The sequence below is a fragment of the Cyanistes caeruleus genome, chromosome 2 (genome assembly GCF_971803275.1).
Source record: "Cyanistes caeruleus chromosome 2, bCyaCae1.hap1.1, whole genome shotgun sequence".
In the NCBI taxonomy this organism is placed as follows: Eukaryota; Metazoa; Chordata; class Aves; order Passeriformes; family Paridae; genus Cyanistes; species Cyanistes caeruleus.
In genome coordinates, this window is record NC_141702.1 from 55,893,983 (window position 1) to 55,912,280 (window position 18,298).

The 18,298-nt window shown below is 45.0% G+C and overlaps 1 protein-coding gene across 1 annotated transcript; it reads left to right on the top strand.

Moving 5' to 3' along the window:
• The first annotated feature begins 9,573 nt into the window (after window positions 1-9,573).
• Window positions 9,574-12,402, top strand: TCF21 (transcription factor 21). Its single transcript, XM_086877154.1, has 2 exons — window positions 9,574-10,281; window positions 11,862-12,402. The coding sequence occupies exons 1-2, from the start codon at window positions 9,832-9,834 to the stop codon at window positions 11,949-11,951; spliced, it is 540 nt and encodes a 179-aa protein (XP_086733280.1). The 5' UTR covers window positions 9,574-9,831; the 3' UTR covers window positions 11,952-12,402.
• Window positions 12,403-18,298: the final 5,896 nt, after the last annotated feature.

Consider the following 18,298-nt stretch of genomic DNA (forward strand, 5'->3'; position numbering starts at 1 on the left):
ATCAGAGGGCCTCATGATATATTACAGGGCCCACCTTCTACAACTTTGCTCATAAATATATTTACCTCTTCATAAAAATTTGCATTCATTTTTATATATTGAGGAGCTCAAACTCAGCTCAGATCTAGCTTATGGAGTTACAAATGGGTGCAAATGCAGAAATTAGAGAATATTATTTGAGAAATTTCTTTAGCAGCTTTAGTTAGATGAGTTATTTAAGTTGTTGAGAAACAAACCTGGACAGAACAAGCTGCAAAATTTATAAGTTTGCTGTGACACAAGCAGTCTGAAAAGGGGAAAGATTGCATACAATGATGGGAAACAAAAGTAGTCACCATATATTATTGTAGGAAAAAGCAGTACCTTGGGTGCGAAGAAAACATCCAGGTTTGCTGTGATGAGCTGAGCATATGCTCAGTTATCAGGGAAGAAAAGGAAGCTCTACCCCTCCTTCTAACAGAGCCAGCTTCGTTCTGCTTGTGGTACAAAGTGCTCTGCTGCGGGTGCCATGCCTGCCTGGCTGCTTCCCACAGCCCTGCAAAGAGATGCTTCAGAGCACGTTATCCTGCACATGACATGGCCACTGCACAGGTGAGTAACAGGAAAGTCTTAGAAAGCTGTGGATGGAGTGGGGAAATTTTAAAAAAATCACTCAGGAGGAAGATGGGCATGAAAGCTGAGTTCTCTACAGCCTTGCTGCACCCTGAGAGACTGCATTAGCTCATGGTTCGAGGAAGTAAGACCCTTCATGGAAGAGACAATTAGTTACAAAAAGGCATAAAGAAGCCTAGTAATGGATTTTAACTCTCCTAGGGGAATCCCGTGTTTTTACTGGGGAAGGATTACAGGAAACCAAAGTAACACTTTATTTTTCTTCACAGAGTGCTCGGGGACTTTGGAGTAATTTAGTCAATGGTGATTTGCTACTTGTGCTATAGTGTTACCAATGATGGTACTCCTGGTCTGTTTCTTAAACTTCTGGCTTGTCACTCATCACTAGCAGGATCAAAACTCATTGTTTTTCTTCCTATGAAAGCAACTTTTCTATCTTTCAGAATTACTATGAGGTTGAGAGATGAGTGCTTTCATCTAGAATCAAAGTCAGGAAAGTATCCATTTTGTAAGACATGTGGGCATAAAAATGCGCCAATGTAAACATCAGGTATCTGAATGAAAAATGTTAATTGGCATTTCAAGAAATGAGGAGGCATCACAAAGATATTTTAGGCTTTCAACATATTTGTAGTATTCTAACATCAATCATTTTCTTGCATCTATCAGGTTATTTATCTTAGCTACCCTCAGTATCCATTACCATAGTGCCTAAGCCCCTTGTAATGTTTCTGTAGGGCAGGGAAGTGTCCTCATCCCTGTGTTACCACTGAGAGATTGCAGCAGAAAGGATCCTGCTTTTGTGGACACTTAGAAAGCCTGTAACACAGGAGAAAACCATTGCACATATGCCAGGTCTCTGGCTAGAGTCTTAATCAGAGAAGAGTTTGTCTCTTTTAAATTAGCCCGAGTTTGCACTTGGTTAATTTGCACCATAAATTGTAGAAGCAAGGTTGTGTTAGACATGTCACTGAGCCATTAGCTACACGAGTAATTCCACCAACACTTAGAAATGCAGGAAAAATCCAGGGCTTGCACTTCTGGCTACATACAGCCAAGGAAAGATGAAAGGCTACAGCGAGTCAGGGCATGGGAGGAAGAGAAATAGAAAGATGGTGTGTTGTATTGCTATGGGTGCTGCACCAGGCAGTTCCCAGAGACTTTCCCTGGAGCTGCCAGTTCTTCAGGACAAAACAGCTCTGCCCTAGAGAGCCCAAGCTAGCCCCAGACACCCAGTGTGCATTGGCACTCTACAGAAGTTTGCACTGATTCCCCTTCAAGTCCCTGTGCTCAGACTGGCTGGGCAGCTCCCCAGTGAGGGATCTGCATACATGGAAAACCTTTTTGAGGAATTCATTCACATTGTTAAAGAAAACTTTTGGGTGTAATGTTACACATCTTTTCCACTCTGTGGAAATTTCAGTCAATCCAGCTCCTACTGATCCCAAGTACATCTTTGTTCAGGCCTCACAGAATACACATCAAGATACTTCTGATACTTCTGCCAACAAATTTTGGTATCTGTTAAATGGAATTATATGTGATATCTGTAAATTTGCTATGTAATCCAAAATGCTTGCATGATAAAGAGAAACCTGCCTTATTTTGGTGCAAAATTTGGCAAACAGAGGTCTATTGTTCAGGGTGGAACAAGATGAAAAGATTTAAATAAGACATCAAAATCCTTCCTTAATGTTTAAAATCAGGAGGTTCTGGCTAACATACCTCTCCACACTAGCCTCAGCCATCATCTCATCTGATTTTAAAACATTAGCAAATACATATCTGAGTTCCATTCTGTTCTTTCTTAAAAAAAAAAAAAAATAGAGCTGCTTTAATCCCTTGGAACAGATGCCTTAACTTCCAGGCAGTTTCAAAAAACTTGCTTCTTCTGCTTTGGATAGACTTAGAGAAGCTCTTAGACGTTGTTTTGTACCTCCCCAGACTGAGCTGCCCAATTGTGCTGGACCTGGCTAACAGAAGGTCTGATGACTCATCTCTCTGCTTTCCTCCTTTCACCAGCTTTCCTTCTGCCTTAGTCACACCCCCAGTTAACAACTGCATACAAGGGAGTCTGAGCATCACCCCAGATCCGTATACATGAAAGAAAAAAAGAAAAGCAGGAAGGAGAAAGAGAGCCAGCCTACCTCCATAGTATGTACTTGAGGCTTTTTCCTCCCTCACTTCTGTACTTTCAGTACTTGGTCCTTTCTCAGCCTTGTGGGACTCCACTACAACACATGTTTATGGTCTTCTTTGCATGCTATTCCTGGTTCGTTGTGAAAACTATTTTTTTCCCTCCAAATTACTTAAATAGAGTTTTATTACGTGCTTTTGCAATACCACTTTCTAAAACAACACCATTTTCTATATGTATTATGAACTACGATATGCACCATAAAATCAGAGGACTGCACTGTGGCAAAGTGCCATGACCCCACTTTGGGGATGTTCCAGGAGCTCCAAGAGTCACAGTTTGTGAGGCATGTATAAGGCCTGTCAGAATCAAAAGAAATGCACAGTGACTGTGGTCTTTCTATGTCACTTGAGTAGGATGTGTATTCTGCTTTCTCCTCTGTCTTGCCAGCTAACATTTCAGACTCATCCACAATGCATACGCTATTCAGCTGACTTCTGAGTTGGTTGAACCCCTATGAATGATCACACACGTGGATAGCTGAGTATCACCAGTTTGCTGGTTTATTATATCAGTATTTTTAGCCAAAATATTTTTGCAGTTATGTCACTGTAGTTCAGCATGTGTTTTTAAAGGCTTAATGTGGCCACCTATGGTAAAATCCAAAGCCCCTGTGACAAATGGAGCTCAAGGGTGTCCAGCAGCACAAATTGTGGCCAAATCAATTTCTAATAGAGTAAAGCAGCCCACAAAGTGTGGGTTCCAGAATGTGATGTTTCACTTGGATGGGAACAGAGAACATAGCCCAGCCTTTAATATATACATATATAAACTATATACACATAGCCCATGCATTCAATGATGGATGCTGTGGGAATCCAACTTTCAGAAACTGTGAGCACTTTAAGTGAATAGGAATTTCAGAAAATCTGTGTCTAGGCATACACACATCATGCCATAAAACATGCGAGTAATAAAGTCTTACCAGAATAGCTGACATTCTTCCTGCCACTCCCCTACAAAGAGTTCTTCTTTTCCAAACTTCCCTCTGAAAAAAAAAACTTATACTTTCCAGAACTTGATCCAATGTGCTAATTACTGCAAAGCAAAGAGAACTTATTTCTTATCAACAAATTTCATGTCCTAAAGTCACAAAAATGCAAAGGATTAGCCAATAAAAAAACATCACAGAAAGAGATATTCAAAACCAAACAGTTATGCCTGCATTTTAATCCTTCAATGACTATTTTAAATAAGATATATTGGCTTTTTTGCATATTTCTCTTTTGATCACTTCATAATAGAGTCTGCAGTTTACAATGTAAAAGTATTTCAGAGATGCATTCTGGAAGCAATGCCTGGTAATGGTCTCTGCAGTAGAAACTTAAGAGGATACCTCTCCTCACTGTCTGTGAGGAATAAATAATATAGGAACAAATTTGTATAGGAATAAATAATAAAACAAACATGACACAGCCACTTAGGTTTCACAGAATATTCTGAGTTGAAAGGGACACTTCAAGGATCATCAAGACCAATTCTTCAGTGAATGGCCCATACAGGGATCAAATCCATGGCTCTGGAATTATTAGTCCCATCTAATTATTATTAGTCCCAGCTCTGACCAAATGAGCTAATTTCTCCTAGGTTTCTTTCATACAAGCATCTTGCTGAAGGAGATTCACTGGCACATCCATTAGCAGTACACTGAAAGCTTGGGCTGAGCACTCATGCCAAGGATTAGGAGTCTTGCTTCTGCTTCAATAACTTGTATATCTTACATGATTCTTGTTTCTGGTGTACACAGGTTCTAAATCACAGCAAGTCATTACTTAGCACAGCGTTAGAGCCAAGGGCCTCACCATAGATCTGGAACAGGAGGAGGATGTGAGCCACACCAGTATTTGATGAATTGATGATTAAGACTTGTCTTAACTCCTGATTAAGACACTGACCTTGTTCTAGGTATCTCTCTTAGGCATTAAGATATTTAATCATGGCTTTGCTTCTATAGAGGCAGTTTTTGCTATACTCATTTGTACAGGATGGTTTACCCTGTGAGCAGTCCTGCTGATTTTTGTGGAGCCACCCAAGCAAAAGGTACTTGGTGGCACAAGGATGGGAGGTAAAAGTCATCCAATTATTACATGTACAGGTACTCCCTGTGGTAAAAAAAATCACTATTTACTTTTGTCACAGATTTTGTCATCAGTGTGACAAAAAATATTAAAATACTAAATCTGTAATTAGGTATTTTGAGTTTCGCAGTGTTTTTTCAATATCCACTGAAGAAATTTTTCTTGAACTCCACAGCGGAGTTCCACCCACTTCCAATGGGTTTGTGATATTTCAAGGTTTAAAAAAATCACATGAAATGGAACTATGACTCCTGCATAATTTTCTACATAAATTTTCTTGGAACTACAGCTTATTCCCTTTTAAATTTTCTAATCAATAAGACTGAATTTTTTCCATTCTAGGTATCCACAAAACCTTCAGTTTAAAATGATCATAGAAGGAAATATTGCTGGGTTAGGGTTTTTTCCTCACAATAAAGTATTCAAGAAAAAAGTTTCTCAAGAAGCTCTGATTTTTCAGGGCTGTGAAGGAAGAGACTGGGGTTTCTTGGGAAGGGACAGTGATGCTGATGTCACATACCAATATGTGCCCCTTGGGCCAGTTCTCCTGGACAGCCTTTTTGCTCTCTTGGCAACGACATCACTTTTTTCCCTTGTGTATTGTTTTATGTTATTTTTCACAATGTTTTTTACCTTTCAAACTAAAACTGTGACCAGAAGCATACACACACCACTGGAAATGAGATGTGAAAGGGATTCAGACTCTTCCCACAAGCGACTCCACTGTTATGAACAATTTTGCTCAATTTCTCCAGCACAGTTCATACTCTTACAATATCTTATATTACTAATACTGGTAGTGTTAGTTATTTGTATATATTATATTATGGCATTATTTCACTTAAGGTACATTAAAGTATGCTTCTAAAGCATACTAACCATTTCACTTGGTTTCTGGGTGAGACCAAGAGTAACCAGGAGAATTCTGAGTGCAACCAGGATTTTTTTTAAAGCAGCAACCTGAAAACACTAATGCAGTTGCACCTTTCTTACTGATTATTCTCAAACCTGACTGAACATGATTCATGATCAGCTGGCTGCCTGTGGGTGACTTCCTTGGTTATTCTCCAAGGAATACACCTGTATTATATTTGGCCAAATGATTTTAATATCAGCAACTGATTATGTTTTCCTCAGCTCTGGGTGATCTGAGTTTCTTCTTGGGTGACTGTTTAATATGTACTGAAAATACAGTGCCTTGATAAATGACAGAAAAAATCAGAAAATGAACCAAGCTGTGTCATGCAAAACCATTAAATACTTGCAGAAAGCTTGGGCTCAAGTCCCAAAGTTGTTCTTGAATGTTACACCTTCACAAGAAAGGGAAGATTGGAGGCATAAAAAGTGGGACTTCTTTTCTAGAGGGAAATTTGTAACCTTCCAGAGACCAGCACAAGCCTGTGGCCTGTCTTAGTGGGTCTGTTACCTAGGAGTGAGAGAGAGATGCATGGCCCTGCATAACCAGAGCACTGCAGAGGAGAAAGTAATCTACAGGGTAAATCCACAGAGTTGCCAGCATTTCAACGTCCTTTTTAAAAGATGAATGAAGATGCAAATGCTCTGGAACAGCCAAAAGGACTTTAGCTCCATCTGTCTTTCCCAGCCAGTTATTAACCCAGTGGCCATTCTGTTAGTACCAGTCATCTAACTGGAGAAGCAAGTGGTTCCACCATTATCTGGGTGGATACAGCCCCCCCAGTTTTACCCTTCCCACAGGTCTGGGTTGGTTTCCACCCCATCAGTCTCTACTCCAAACCAGGTGCTGTTCAGAAAGTCAGAAGGACTGGGCTAAAGGTGAGGGAAAAAGGATTAAAAGTGGTAGTCAGATTAAGGGTACAAGCCCTGGAATTTCCAGGTGAGACATAAGGAGTGTGAAGGTCATGAAAGTCATGTAACAAACAAATAAGGACATAGACTAGAAGACATGTTGTTTTTCTTAAATCTGCCCATGCTGCCCCCCTTGGAGAGGGAATAATGGATAAATGTGTTTAAGAGTGTATAACAGTTTGTATGCATAAAGAACTCAAAGTATACTCTATGTATAATATGTGTAATATAAATGTATGTATAATATGTATGTGAGTATACATCACATACATGCAGAAATTAATACAAAATGTACTGCAAAATGAGTACAAAAATGCGGCCTGTGTCTCTTCAAAAGCGTGTAGCCTTTCTTAGGTCACAATTTTAATGACCACGAGTATTTAAAAATGTAAAAACTACAAATGTGTGGCAATTCTAAAGGCTCATAGCACACATGCATGCATATCTTGATATTCAGAAAGCATATGTAGCCTCATACTAAAGGCATTTTTAAAAAGCCATATCATTCCTTCTGTTTTTTACAACAAAAGTTTAGAAAGTACTCAAAGTTAAAAATAAGTGATAGAAAGGCTGTAAATATATATTGTTGTAGCTGTTTTGTCTTTTGGAAATTTCTGATGCTGAAAATTTGATGGACTCTCTGGTCACTCATGCTTACTTCAACTTGGTTTTCTGTCATCCTTGCTCCAGTAAGAGTCTTTTAGCTCAATTGTGACATCAATCACTTGGACTATAAATCTCTGCAATGGATATGGCCATTTAAATCTCCACCTGCACAAACAACAATCAGGCCTAGAAAATAAGGAGACTCATAAATCTCCACATTGGTGATTATTAATATATTGTATTTGCAAGAGCAATGTTATTAAAAAAAAGTTATTAATTAATTAGGACTGATATACTGACAATCTGTTTAGTTTCGTTTATATGCAGAGAAAACACAAACAGGGCAGAGTTAACACAACGTGAATTTAGAAGTTAGTGAATTCCCAAGAGCCCGGGGCTTGGAGATATGATATCTTAATGTACTTATCCTATTGTGAGTGGGAAGGTGTTATCTTCCAGACAAATGATAAAGAGGTGGTTTAAAGTTTAGATCTACTGTTTTTTCTTCTGGCTTACATGAGCCAATGAAGAAAGATGGATCGAGAGATAGGCAAGACTTCCTTGCTGGCTATCAAAAATTACACGCTGCCTCCTACTGAAAATTTAATCTGCAGACAGTACATAGCACTCGGCATACCAGCTTGGCCCTCCACAGTTTTTGTTGGGTTTTTTTAATGCATTCAGAAAACTCTATGTGATGCTTACACAGATCAGCAAGAGACTTTTCCTGTGGCTCCAGTGACTTTGGATTAACTATTAAGTCACTGGTGACATCTGAGGCTGCACATCTTTTTCTGGAGCTACATGAATGCTCAGATAAGCAGCTGAATAAGCGGAATTGCTGCTGCAATAAGATCAGTCCCTGTGTGCAGTTCTTTAGTCCCTTGTGTTTGAAAACTCAAAAGGCAACCTTGAGGTTTCAGGAAGAGTGTGAGTGGGGAAGGAGTTACAGGAGCAAGTTTGTGATTCACTGACCTCTTCGGGCTCCAAATGTGGATTTAGGAGACTATTTTATATGGAGAGGGAGAAGTGATAATACAAGGTCAACTGCTTTCAAAAGCCTGCTCTGCTGAGACTGAATACACATGTGCATAGGTTTGTAGGGGTAGCATAAGTCTGTTCATTAAAACTACACAGAAACCCCCTCCCTCACACTTGTGGTAAAACCACTGGGAATGTTTGGCTTCGGGGGTTGCAGAGCCCGGCCTAATGCCCTCAGTCCCACCACTCCCACAAGAGGGGCCTTATCCCTTATCTTGCCTCTTTATTCAGGCAAAACCCCAGACTTTTGAGCATGCACGAATCAGCAGACAAAACAGTCCCACAGGTACGGCAGAATGAACCGCTGACATCTGCTCTGCACACCAAGTAAAGGTTTATTTTCTGTGGGAACCCTACCACCCAATAACCCCTCCCGTTTCCTTCATTTCATGCACACCCTTGCCACCCCATCCACAGCCACACAGACCCTCCCCAGCAGAACAACACTCTCCCTCGGCTCAGTGGGGCTCACAGATTGCTGGGATCTTGGCCCACCTGTGGACCAGGAAGCCTCGGCAGCATTCACAGCTGGGAGGACTCAAAGGCCGAGAGTGACCGGGACTTGTCGGACGTCACCCAGGAAGGCTGGAAGAAGTCAGATCCTCCTGCCTCCAGCCCCTGGGCTGTGACGGCAAGGTCCACGCCGCTGGCCAGGCAGCGGAGCACTCCCTTCCTGGAATATGCTACTAGCTGGACAGGATGCGTTCGCAAATATAATCATCCACAAATCTCCCCCAGATTAGGTTACAGGACAGCGTTTCGACGGCACGCATTACAAAGCTCCCTGGAAGGCTTGGCTGGTGGATCTGCTGCTCTCTCTGCTCATGACCCATTTTGGCTTTCATCAAGAATCATGACACCAGCTGCCTGGGTCATCTAGAAGGCAGAGAGGGGGAGAGTAACCCTGGGCTGTAAAGGGAAGTGGGGAAGGAGAAGAGAAGGAGGAGAAGGAGAAGGAGGAGGAGGAAGCGGGAGGATAGAAAGACAGAGCAGGGGGAGAGAGAGTAAGTGTGTTGCTTTACTCCAGTTGTGAAGATTTGAATCCCAGTTCCGTGTTCTCGGCAAAGGCTTGCTGGGATACCTCATTCCCTGTCCTGTGCAAAGGTCTGTGATTGGGGATGTGGTGTGCTCAGCGGGAAGGGCCCCTCCCCTGGGCTGGATCCGCCTCTCTTATCCCCCAGATAAATTACTAGTGTCCTCACTAAATTCCTCGGCTTTCTCTCTCCCTCTCTCTCTCCCTCTCTCACACAATCTCACTCCCTCCCTCAAACACAGGCAAAGCGGGGTTGGGGGGCGGGAGGGTGGGGATCCTCTCTGGACTGGTATTGTGCCTTAGGTCCTGGGCGGGGAGGGAAGGGGAGGAAAATACTGGCACCCCTTCTCTCCTACGTCGCCTTGAAATAGATTTGAGGAGCTGCCCTTCTTCCCCCCTCCCCCCTTTCCTGCTGGTCGTTTGGCATCATCCAGACCATGTCCACTGGGTCCCTCAGTGATGTGGAAGATCTGCAGGAGGTGGAGATGCTGGAGTGCGATGGCCTGAAAATGGATACCAACAAAGAGTTTGGGGCGTCCACCGAGAGCAACGAGGAGGGATCCAATGGCGAGAATGGCTCCCCTCAGAAGGGGAGAGGGGCCTCGGGCAAGAGGAAAAAAGCTCCCCCCAAGAAGAGCCCTTTAAATGGAGTGAGCCAGGAGGGAAAGCAGGTACAGAGAAATGCTGCCAACGCCAGGGAGAGGGCGAGGATGAGGGTCCTTAGCAAAGCCTTCTCCAGGCTTAAGACCACCCTACCCTGGGTGCCCCCAGACACCAAACTTTCCAAACTGGACACCTTGAGGTTGGCCTCCAGCTACATTGCTCACCTGAGGCAGATCCTGGCCAATGACAAGTATGAGAACGGCTACATCCACCCAGTCAACTTGGTAAGTCGCAGTCTGCCGGGGACAGGCGCTCCGTGTCTGTGCATGGGGAGAGGGGGGTGAAGAGCTGGAGTGGGGCATGTGCGGGGACACAACTTTGCTGTGCTTCTCACAGAGAACCTGGTGCCAGTGGGGTGGAAAGCGGCACAGTACAAGGGAATAGGCTCCCAGCTACCCTGCTGCCCTGTGCCCTGAGCACCAAGCCTCCTAGGCCTCCTCTGCTGCTCCTGGCAATCCCTTCCAGGAGACAGGCAGCCACGCCGGACACAAATAAGCAGGGGCAGGCTTTACACTTTACTGCCCCAGAAACCACATCGGGTTGGTGGCAGCTTTCTGGGCAGGTATAGCAATTTGGGTAGAAGAGGGTGTGTTTGAGGAAGGACCCAGGATTTATTCTTATCCTGTGTCTCTACCCTAATGTTTCCTGACACAATACTGTCCCCAACCACTAGCTTTTCAAAGACAGGACTCGTGCTCAGCAGCTCAGGTTTGCTGAGTCCAGGACATTTCTCCTATCCCTGTAAACTGGCACAGGAGAAATAAATACCAGTGCAGACTCCCCAGAGGTGTCTGCCCCAGGCACACTCTACAACGCCTCTCCCTGGGCTGTGTGGCGTCCCTCCTGCTGCTCCCACCACATAAAATTTTACTGAGCAGCCCTGGATCTCCCGACCGTACCCGGCCGCCAGAAATATCCAGTTTCCAACTCTAAAAATATGTACAAATGATGTAAACTGGGGATAAGAAAGATCTGCCTGGGCTCTTTTTAGACATACAGCCTTTACACTGCCCACACGTGCAGACCCTGACTCATAAATGGATCACAGAGGGGAGCTGGGGATGTTTCACTGAGGTCAGGCTCTGCCTTTTGAGCTCTGGGCTCTGGGGGCAAGTACGCTACCCGCTGTGTCAGCTGCTAAGGGCCTGGGAGATAATTTTTGATTAAAAACAAAATCCTCAGCGCACCAACACAGGAAAAAAATAAGTAAACCAAACCAGCACCCAAAATAGATAGAACCTCCCTCCTCTTCTGCACAGAGGCACACCAAAACATTCTCCCGGAGCTGCGGGAGGCCAGGGAGAGCGGCCGGGGGCTGCGGGGGCTCCGAGCAGCTCCGGCGCCCGGGGTAGCGCGGCGAGGCGTGCGGCGGCTCCCGCTGGCCGCAGTCCCCACGCCGGTCACGAGCAGACGCGGGGGGAGGCGCGGCTACGGCGGGGTGACCGCGGCGATTATGCCGGGGGGATGCGAATTGTGCCGGAGCCAGGCGGCTCCTTTCTCGCTCCCTTCTGCCGCGGGTCAGACGGGCTTCGCCGCCCCGAGGACGCCCGGTGGGGACCGCCGGGGCCGTGAGGCGAAGCGGCATCAGCCGCCGGCGAAAGGCAAAAGGGTCCTTGCCGAAACCAGCGGCAAATGCCCAGGCCTGAGCCCCGCTGGGCGCTGCCCGAAGTGGACTCCGGTGGGGAATGCCGGGCTCGGTCCCCCCGGACGCTCCCGAGCCGGAGCCGCCGGCGATATGAGCGTTGCAAATGTGCATTTCTCCATGTGTAACCCCCTTCCCACTCGTGTCTTTTCCTGGCTACAGACTTGGCCTTTTATGGTAGCCGGCAAACCCGAGAGTGACCTGAAAGAAGTGGTGAACACAAACCGCTTGTGCGGCCCGACGGCATCCTGAGCCCCGCGGCCGGGCCAGCAGCGTCCTTCCCTTCCCGGCGCGGCCGTGGAGCGGGCGGCGGGGCGGGCAGGGACCCGCCGCGGCCCCGGGCCCCGGGCAGAGCCACGGGGAGAGCCGCTCTGCCGGCGCAGAGGAGAACAAATGTGCCCTAGCAAAGACTCCATCCACCCCGAGAGATCCTGACTCTATTTAACTTTATTGAATGCGTGTACAGTCGAGTGTCCCGCAACCACAGCCTTGCTGGTTCAAGAGCTACTAGAGAAAAGACAGAGATCAAACAAAACCTACCCCGCGTGTATCTTTTGTCTGAGACCTGTGAAATATGTAGATGCCTAGAAAAACTGACTTTGACAGTCATCTCTATGAAGTAATTCACCCTAAAGATATATAGATATATTTTCTTCAAGCAGATTCTGCTCTATTTCTGTGAATAAACCTTCCTTTCTACTGAGCACGGAGCGGTGTTAAGTGTTCGTTTGAGACTCTCGGGCTCGGCGGGGGAAGGACTGAGCCTCCGCCGGCTCCGCCGCCCCACGAAGCGGCCGTGCTGCGGGGATCCCACCTCTCCGCCCCGGGCCACAGGAGGTCTGCTCTCCCGGAGCTAAAGACCTGGAGCAAACCCCTGGGGGAGGGGGTGGCTGTGTCCGCAGCTCGCCGCGGGAGCCCGGCCCGGCTCCGCAGCCCGGCGCCCGGGCGCTGCGGGAGCCGCCCCCGCCGCTCCGCTCCGCGGGGACAGGAGCAGTGATCTATTGATGAAGTACAGTCGGTCCTCAGCGCCGGGAATTTTTAACTTAAACATCTCCTCTCTATCGATCAGCGAGTCCGTGGGAGATGAGGCTGAGATAAACAGGAGTGCGGGGCGCTCCCCCTGCACCGGCAGCGGCCGCCGGCAGCTGATGCGCCAGATCCCACCGCGCTGTTTAATGTTTCAGGGTTATGACCGCACTGTTTACAAGATGTCTTCGGTTATTTATACTGTTATTATTAGCAGAGGGGCTTTAAATTTCCGCCTCACTTGCTCTTTCAATACCGTCCTTCGGTTCCGTTTGATACCTGGGTACTTTCTTGCCGAAAGCAGGAGAGGGGCAGCAGGGGCTGCAGGGCCGTCCTCCGGACCAAGCCCTCCGTCCCCGTTAGTTACTGGGACCGGCGGCAGGGCCCGGGGCGCGGTCAGAGGCAGCGCGGGGGCCACCGACCCTCCCGGGGGCTCCCTCCCCCGGGTATCCCCCACAGGCCGGTGTTGAACTGCTCCGGGCATCCGTGCAGCCTGGATTGTGTTAATTCTCATCCCTCACTTTCCCCCGAGATGACTGGACGAGGTGGCGCGTCCTCCAGGTGACCCAAATTCACCGGTCGGGTTCATGCGTGGGCTAGGTTAGGTTTAATTAAAGCAGCTCGCTGTGAACTGAGAGCTGTGCAAACATCCCGGCCCTCATTATGAAAAGGGCCAGGACCTGCTGTATCATCCTAATGGTTGTGAAGGGGAGAGCTGTTTAATTTCACTTTTGCTCAGCTTTATCTCCATGCCACACAATTAAGAGCATCTGTGCCTGGCCTAACCACGTGCAATTTCACTGTTGTGGACAGGACTGCCCCAGGTGAGACATGCACTTACACACAGGGGCTTGACTGACTTTGCGGCCACACACAGACCCTGAGCAGCCGCAGCTTTTGCTGAAGAGACGAGCGGCTCTGGTAACCACAGCTGAACAGGCTGATTTGCTGATTTCTTTGGCACAGGAAATTCAGAGGGAATTGCTGGTCCGTAAAGGGAGGCAGAATAGAGGCCCCCGGCCATAAGCTGAGTGCAGGTGACTGATACAGCAAACGCACATTTTAATCTCTAAATTTACTCACTGAATTGAAACTAGCCATTGGATTTAACCACTCAAAATCCCAACTTAAATCCATACTAAATAACATCTGGTCAAGACAGCAAGATGCTGATTTCCTTCTAGAAAGCAGAAATTGATACGCATCTGAGATATGCATAAATTTGAGTTAAATTCTGTTAGAATACTCTAACATATGCTTCTTTGCAACCTGGTCTTGCAATTCTTGCTAACTGCACTCAGCATCCTCCCACCTAATTAACCATATGCAGTGTTCATTCACCACCTGAAATACAACATTGAAGAAAGGGAAGGGAGGAATACAATGGTACCTTGTGAAATGTGAGGAACACAACTATAACCATGTGCCAAAAGCTGCTGGAACAGTTGAAGATGCTTGCTGTGTACACACCGGCAGTAGACACCATTGCTTCTTGTACTGCTGTTTGCTTTATCTAGCAGTCTACATTGCAAGTCTCTTGGGGACTAAATTATTCCTCGAGCATCCTGCACCTTCCTCAGTCCTTGCCTCTGAGCAACAGTTCAGCAACAAAAAACCAAAAAGCAACAAGAAATAAACAAAAGCAACCAGCAGTACACAGAAAGGTAAATAATGACTTCACTCTGATTGTAAAACTATTAGTGGTTTTATATAAATTTTGAAGACAATGAACATATTTTCCAGAGGCATTTATGTGGCTGGGAACTCCTGGTCCACTGACCTCTTGTGTTAAGGGCACAGACCAGACAGTAATGGCACAGTGCTGGCAGCTGGCTTCAACAGCCCAAGTTTCTTAGATGAATTAAGAGTTCTACTATGCACTTCAGGAGAACAATGAATGAAATTATTCTACCCTGCTGCTGAGTGCAATTTTACTGCAAAATATTTGCAAATAGAAAATGTATGTTTAGTCTGACTGAAGCAATTTATACTTTTGAAAGGAACTCGCAAACGTGCTAAGGAAAAGAGGGAACAGGTTTAAATATTGATGTCAATGACTTTAAAGAAAATATTTTGTTTGCTTTTTTGCTTTTCTGTACAAAGTGATGCATTTTAATATTTACCAAAATATACTTATACCCCTTTTTCATGTGGAAAAAAAGTTGACTTGGTTTATCTTTCTGTATCTACATGGATGTAGATGCAGCTGTGTGAGTGTCTGTATACATTCCCTCCTAGTAATGTTTGAACTCATTGCCTGATTTCAGCTAGATTTGACAGAGGTCTCAAAGATAAGTAAGTTACTACAATTTTTAATATTTTTGTGTGCGTGTGTGAAAACAGGCAGCTGAGTAAAGAAAAAGTCTATAAATTTTGCAACTGAAGGGTTTCAACATGAGTTCAGCCTTTATTGGATACGAGAGCATATAGAGCAGTGTGTCAGCTGTAGATGAAGCTCCAAATGCCGCTTCAGTCACAGGATACAAGTTCATAGAAAACTTGCTTATGGACCTACATGTTTTAAGATAAGAACTCTATAAAAGTAGTTTAGTTCCATTTGATTTTGATACTAGTATTTTTTGTTTCTTTGTAAAGAAACTAGTTTCAACCCAGCTACTTCATGACCACTTTCCAATTCAGCTAGAGACTAGCAAATCCTTTATTTGCAGCGCTGACTCAGTGCTCGGGCTCCTGGGTTTGCTGCTGACATTGTGCTCCTTCGAAGAAGTTTTCACAGTCTGTAAGGTCTTAAACAAAATACCTTTTAGGCTTATCTTATCCTCTCACTGGGATGGAAATCTGCCAGCCTGGAGCATCGGCGTAGCAAGAAACCCACTTTGCAGACACCTGCAAAATGCCGCGCTGTTCTGGGCGCTGACTGGGGCAGCAAGGCAACAGTGTTGGTCGTGCCCTCAAACTTCAAGGTGCATAAGGAGAATATGTGCAAGATAGCTTATTCTTTAAAGTGCCTCTGAAGTCAAAATTCCCAGCTCACCTCAGAAAATAAAAGACACAGAAAATCTGTGGGGTTTATTCTGTAGGGAAGCTGTTTTGAATCCTGGACATAATGATAAGATCACAAGCAGAGTTTTGCTTGATGTATTTGTATTTGTAACCCCTCAGTTGTGTCTGCCTGAAAAAAAACTTGCTTCCTTTTAACAAATCACATACATTTTTCAAAAGGCAATTTTTGCCAAAATTCTGTTATCATTTCCTCTCATTATAATTTGTAGTAAAAAAAATTAAATACACAAAATACATTATCTAATTGCAGATTATAAACTTTCTAAAAGAGAAAAAAAACCTTACACATATCTAGTGTACAAGTGGAGGGTATAATCTGATAAAATTTCTGGGTATTTAAATTTTTGTCTGGATGTCTGAATGCAGATTAGCACTCACAGCCTCCCAAAATGACAGGATTACAAAAGAATTTTCAATTGCATTGACACAAATTTCAGTTTCAGGGAAATTGAAATTTTTAGCAGCAAACAACCAAGCATCCTGTAATTGCCATGTATATACACACCTGGAAAATCCTCCATACAGAATTTTTCCCAACGGTCAGATTCAAATTACTTGTGTTCATTGCTGGCCCATGTAGCATTGACTATTCCCATATTATGGCTGTGCTATCAAATGCAGGCCCACAGGGTAAATACCATCTTGTGCTCACTATTCAGCCACAGATTGCTTCATGCTCTTCAGCCCAGAATAGTTCATGGCTGGGAAGTGGCACAACCCGTAATAATGGCACTTTTTTGTCACTAGTGCTGCAAAACTACTGATGTGTCATGGCTTGAGGAATTTCTAAAATTCTGAGATGACATAGGTCTGACCTAAAAGTAATGCTCCAGGAAGGATAGGGTAAAGGCATGTGTTACCTTTGAGAGGACTGTTGCCAGCAGACTGCAAAACCAGCAAAGTTCTGCAAGTAACTGGTTTCACTTCAGACACTGGTGTCTCTGAGTACAAAACTGACTTTGAGTAGGCCCAGGCATGCAAGTCATCCCATTTCCCAAATTCGGCAGGGACATACCCTAGGGTCAAAACAGTCCAGAGATGACGCATTTTCTTGCCTTAGGGTTTTGCCCTTAAACTGAAACTTGTAAACAGATGAAACACGTTTTCAAGCCAATGCGCATGCGTGCACTCAGTTACACCATCCTGAAAACCTCCTTGCAAGGAAGAAAAGATCATAACAAAAGCAAGAAAATAAAAACCAGTATAAATCCTTCCTTCACTTCAAATTTTAAGAGGTCTTTCTCCATGAGCATATTAAAAACCCCAATCCTTATTTAGACCTCAGGCTGTTGTGTAAACTATTAGACCATATCCAACTGTAAATATGGATTATCTACAGTCTTGAGTTTTCTCTTGGTTGTTTACAAGTTGTTTCAGAAACAAGGCTCAGAAACACTAGGGAAAGAAAGCAAGGGTTTAGCTACACAACCAGGAGACAAGAAGAAAGGGAGAAAAAGTTATAGAATAATTCCTCTTCCTCTGATTACCACAGCTCAGTCCTTGTGGCAGGATGGGTTCAGGAAGGGAGGAACTATCAGCAGCTCCATCACAGACGGGTGGAGCCAGACCACCGCTGAGATGGAAACCAGGAGGTTGAGAGCTGCAGCTGCCTTTTCCTGGGAGGAACATCTGTGAAAGCCCGCACGGCAGCAGCAGGGGAGGAGGAGTGGGCACAAGCAAAGACCGTTCCCAGGGATGTGCTCACACATATATATAACTGTCCCTGGATGGTTTCCCAGGCTGCTGCAGCGGCACTTCCCTCCCCTGTCAGGGAAGAGGCAAAGACCATCATGAGGGACATGCAGTTGAAGTGTCAGCACACTGACTCTCAGTGCTCTCGCTGCAGCGTCCTGTTTCCTGTGATGCTTTTTGATGGCTGAGGTGACCAGAATGGGAACAGCTCTTCCTCGTTGATAACATTTTTTTTTTTTCTTTTCTTTTACACTTGGCATCTAAGATTTAATACACAAAGTACACAGAAGACGGGAGTCATCTTGCAGCATTTGGCTGTCCCCTCATGACCAAATGTTTTTCTACAGGAGGCCGCTATCAGTATACAGATGGGAAGAAAAAGAGATGACAAATGACTGGCTGAAGGTTCACACGTAAGTTTGGAATAGGCACCAGCTTTTCTGGTGCACAACCATGTGGGTTGTTCTCCTAGGCACACTGAAGTCACCAGGGATGTTTACTCTTTGAACTCAGTACAAAGATAGGAATCAGGAATCAGTAAAGTCTGGGGAGTGATTCTCTCAGGCTGGATATCCATATCTACAGCTACACTTACTAGAACAGACAAACCAGGCTATGGACCATGCTCTGCCTCCAACAGTCAGTGCTGTGGCTGGGGACACATCCACACAGACACGAGTTTCAGTCTATTCACCAAAGGTTAAGAGCAGCTCCCTATACTACTCCAAAACCATGCTTAGATACTTTCTGGGAAAAAGTCAGACATGCCAAAGGCATAGCAAGGATCCTGCTAAAATCGAAGCACAAAGAAAGATAAGCCTCAGCCCTGTTTTATCTATCAGTGTCACTACAGCCTT

Bases quoted from the DNA above. Each gene is read 5' to 3' on its own strand.
- TCF21 (XM_086877154.1), top strand. From the start codon at position 9,832: ATGTCCACTGGGTCCCTCAGTGATGTGGAAGATCTGCAGGAGGTGGAG. The intron at 10,282-11,861 runs GTAAGTCGCAGT...TCCTGGCTACAG, and splicing joins ACATCCACCCAGTCAACTTG to ACTTGGCCTTTTATGGTAGC.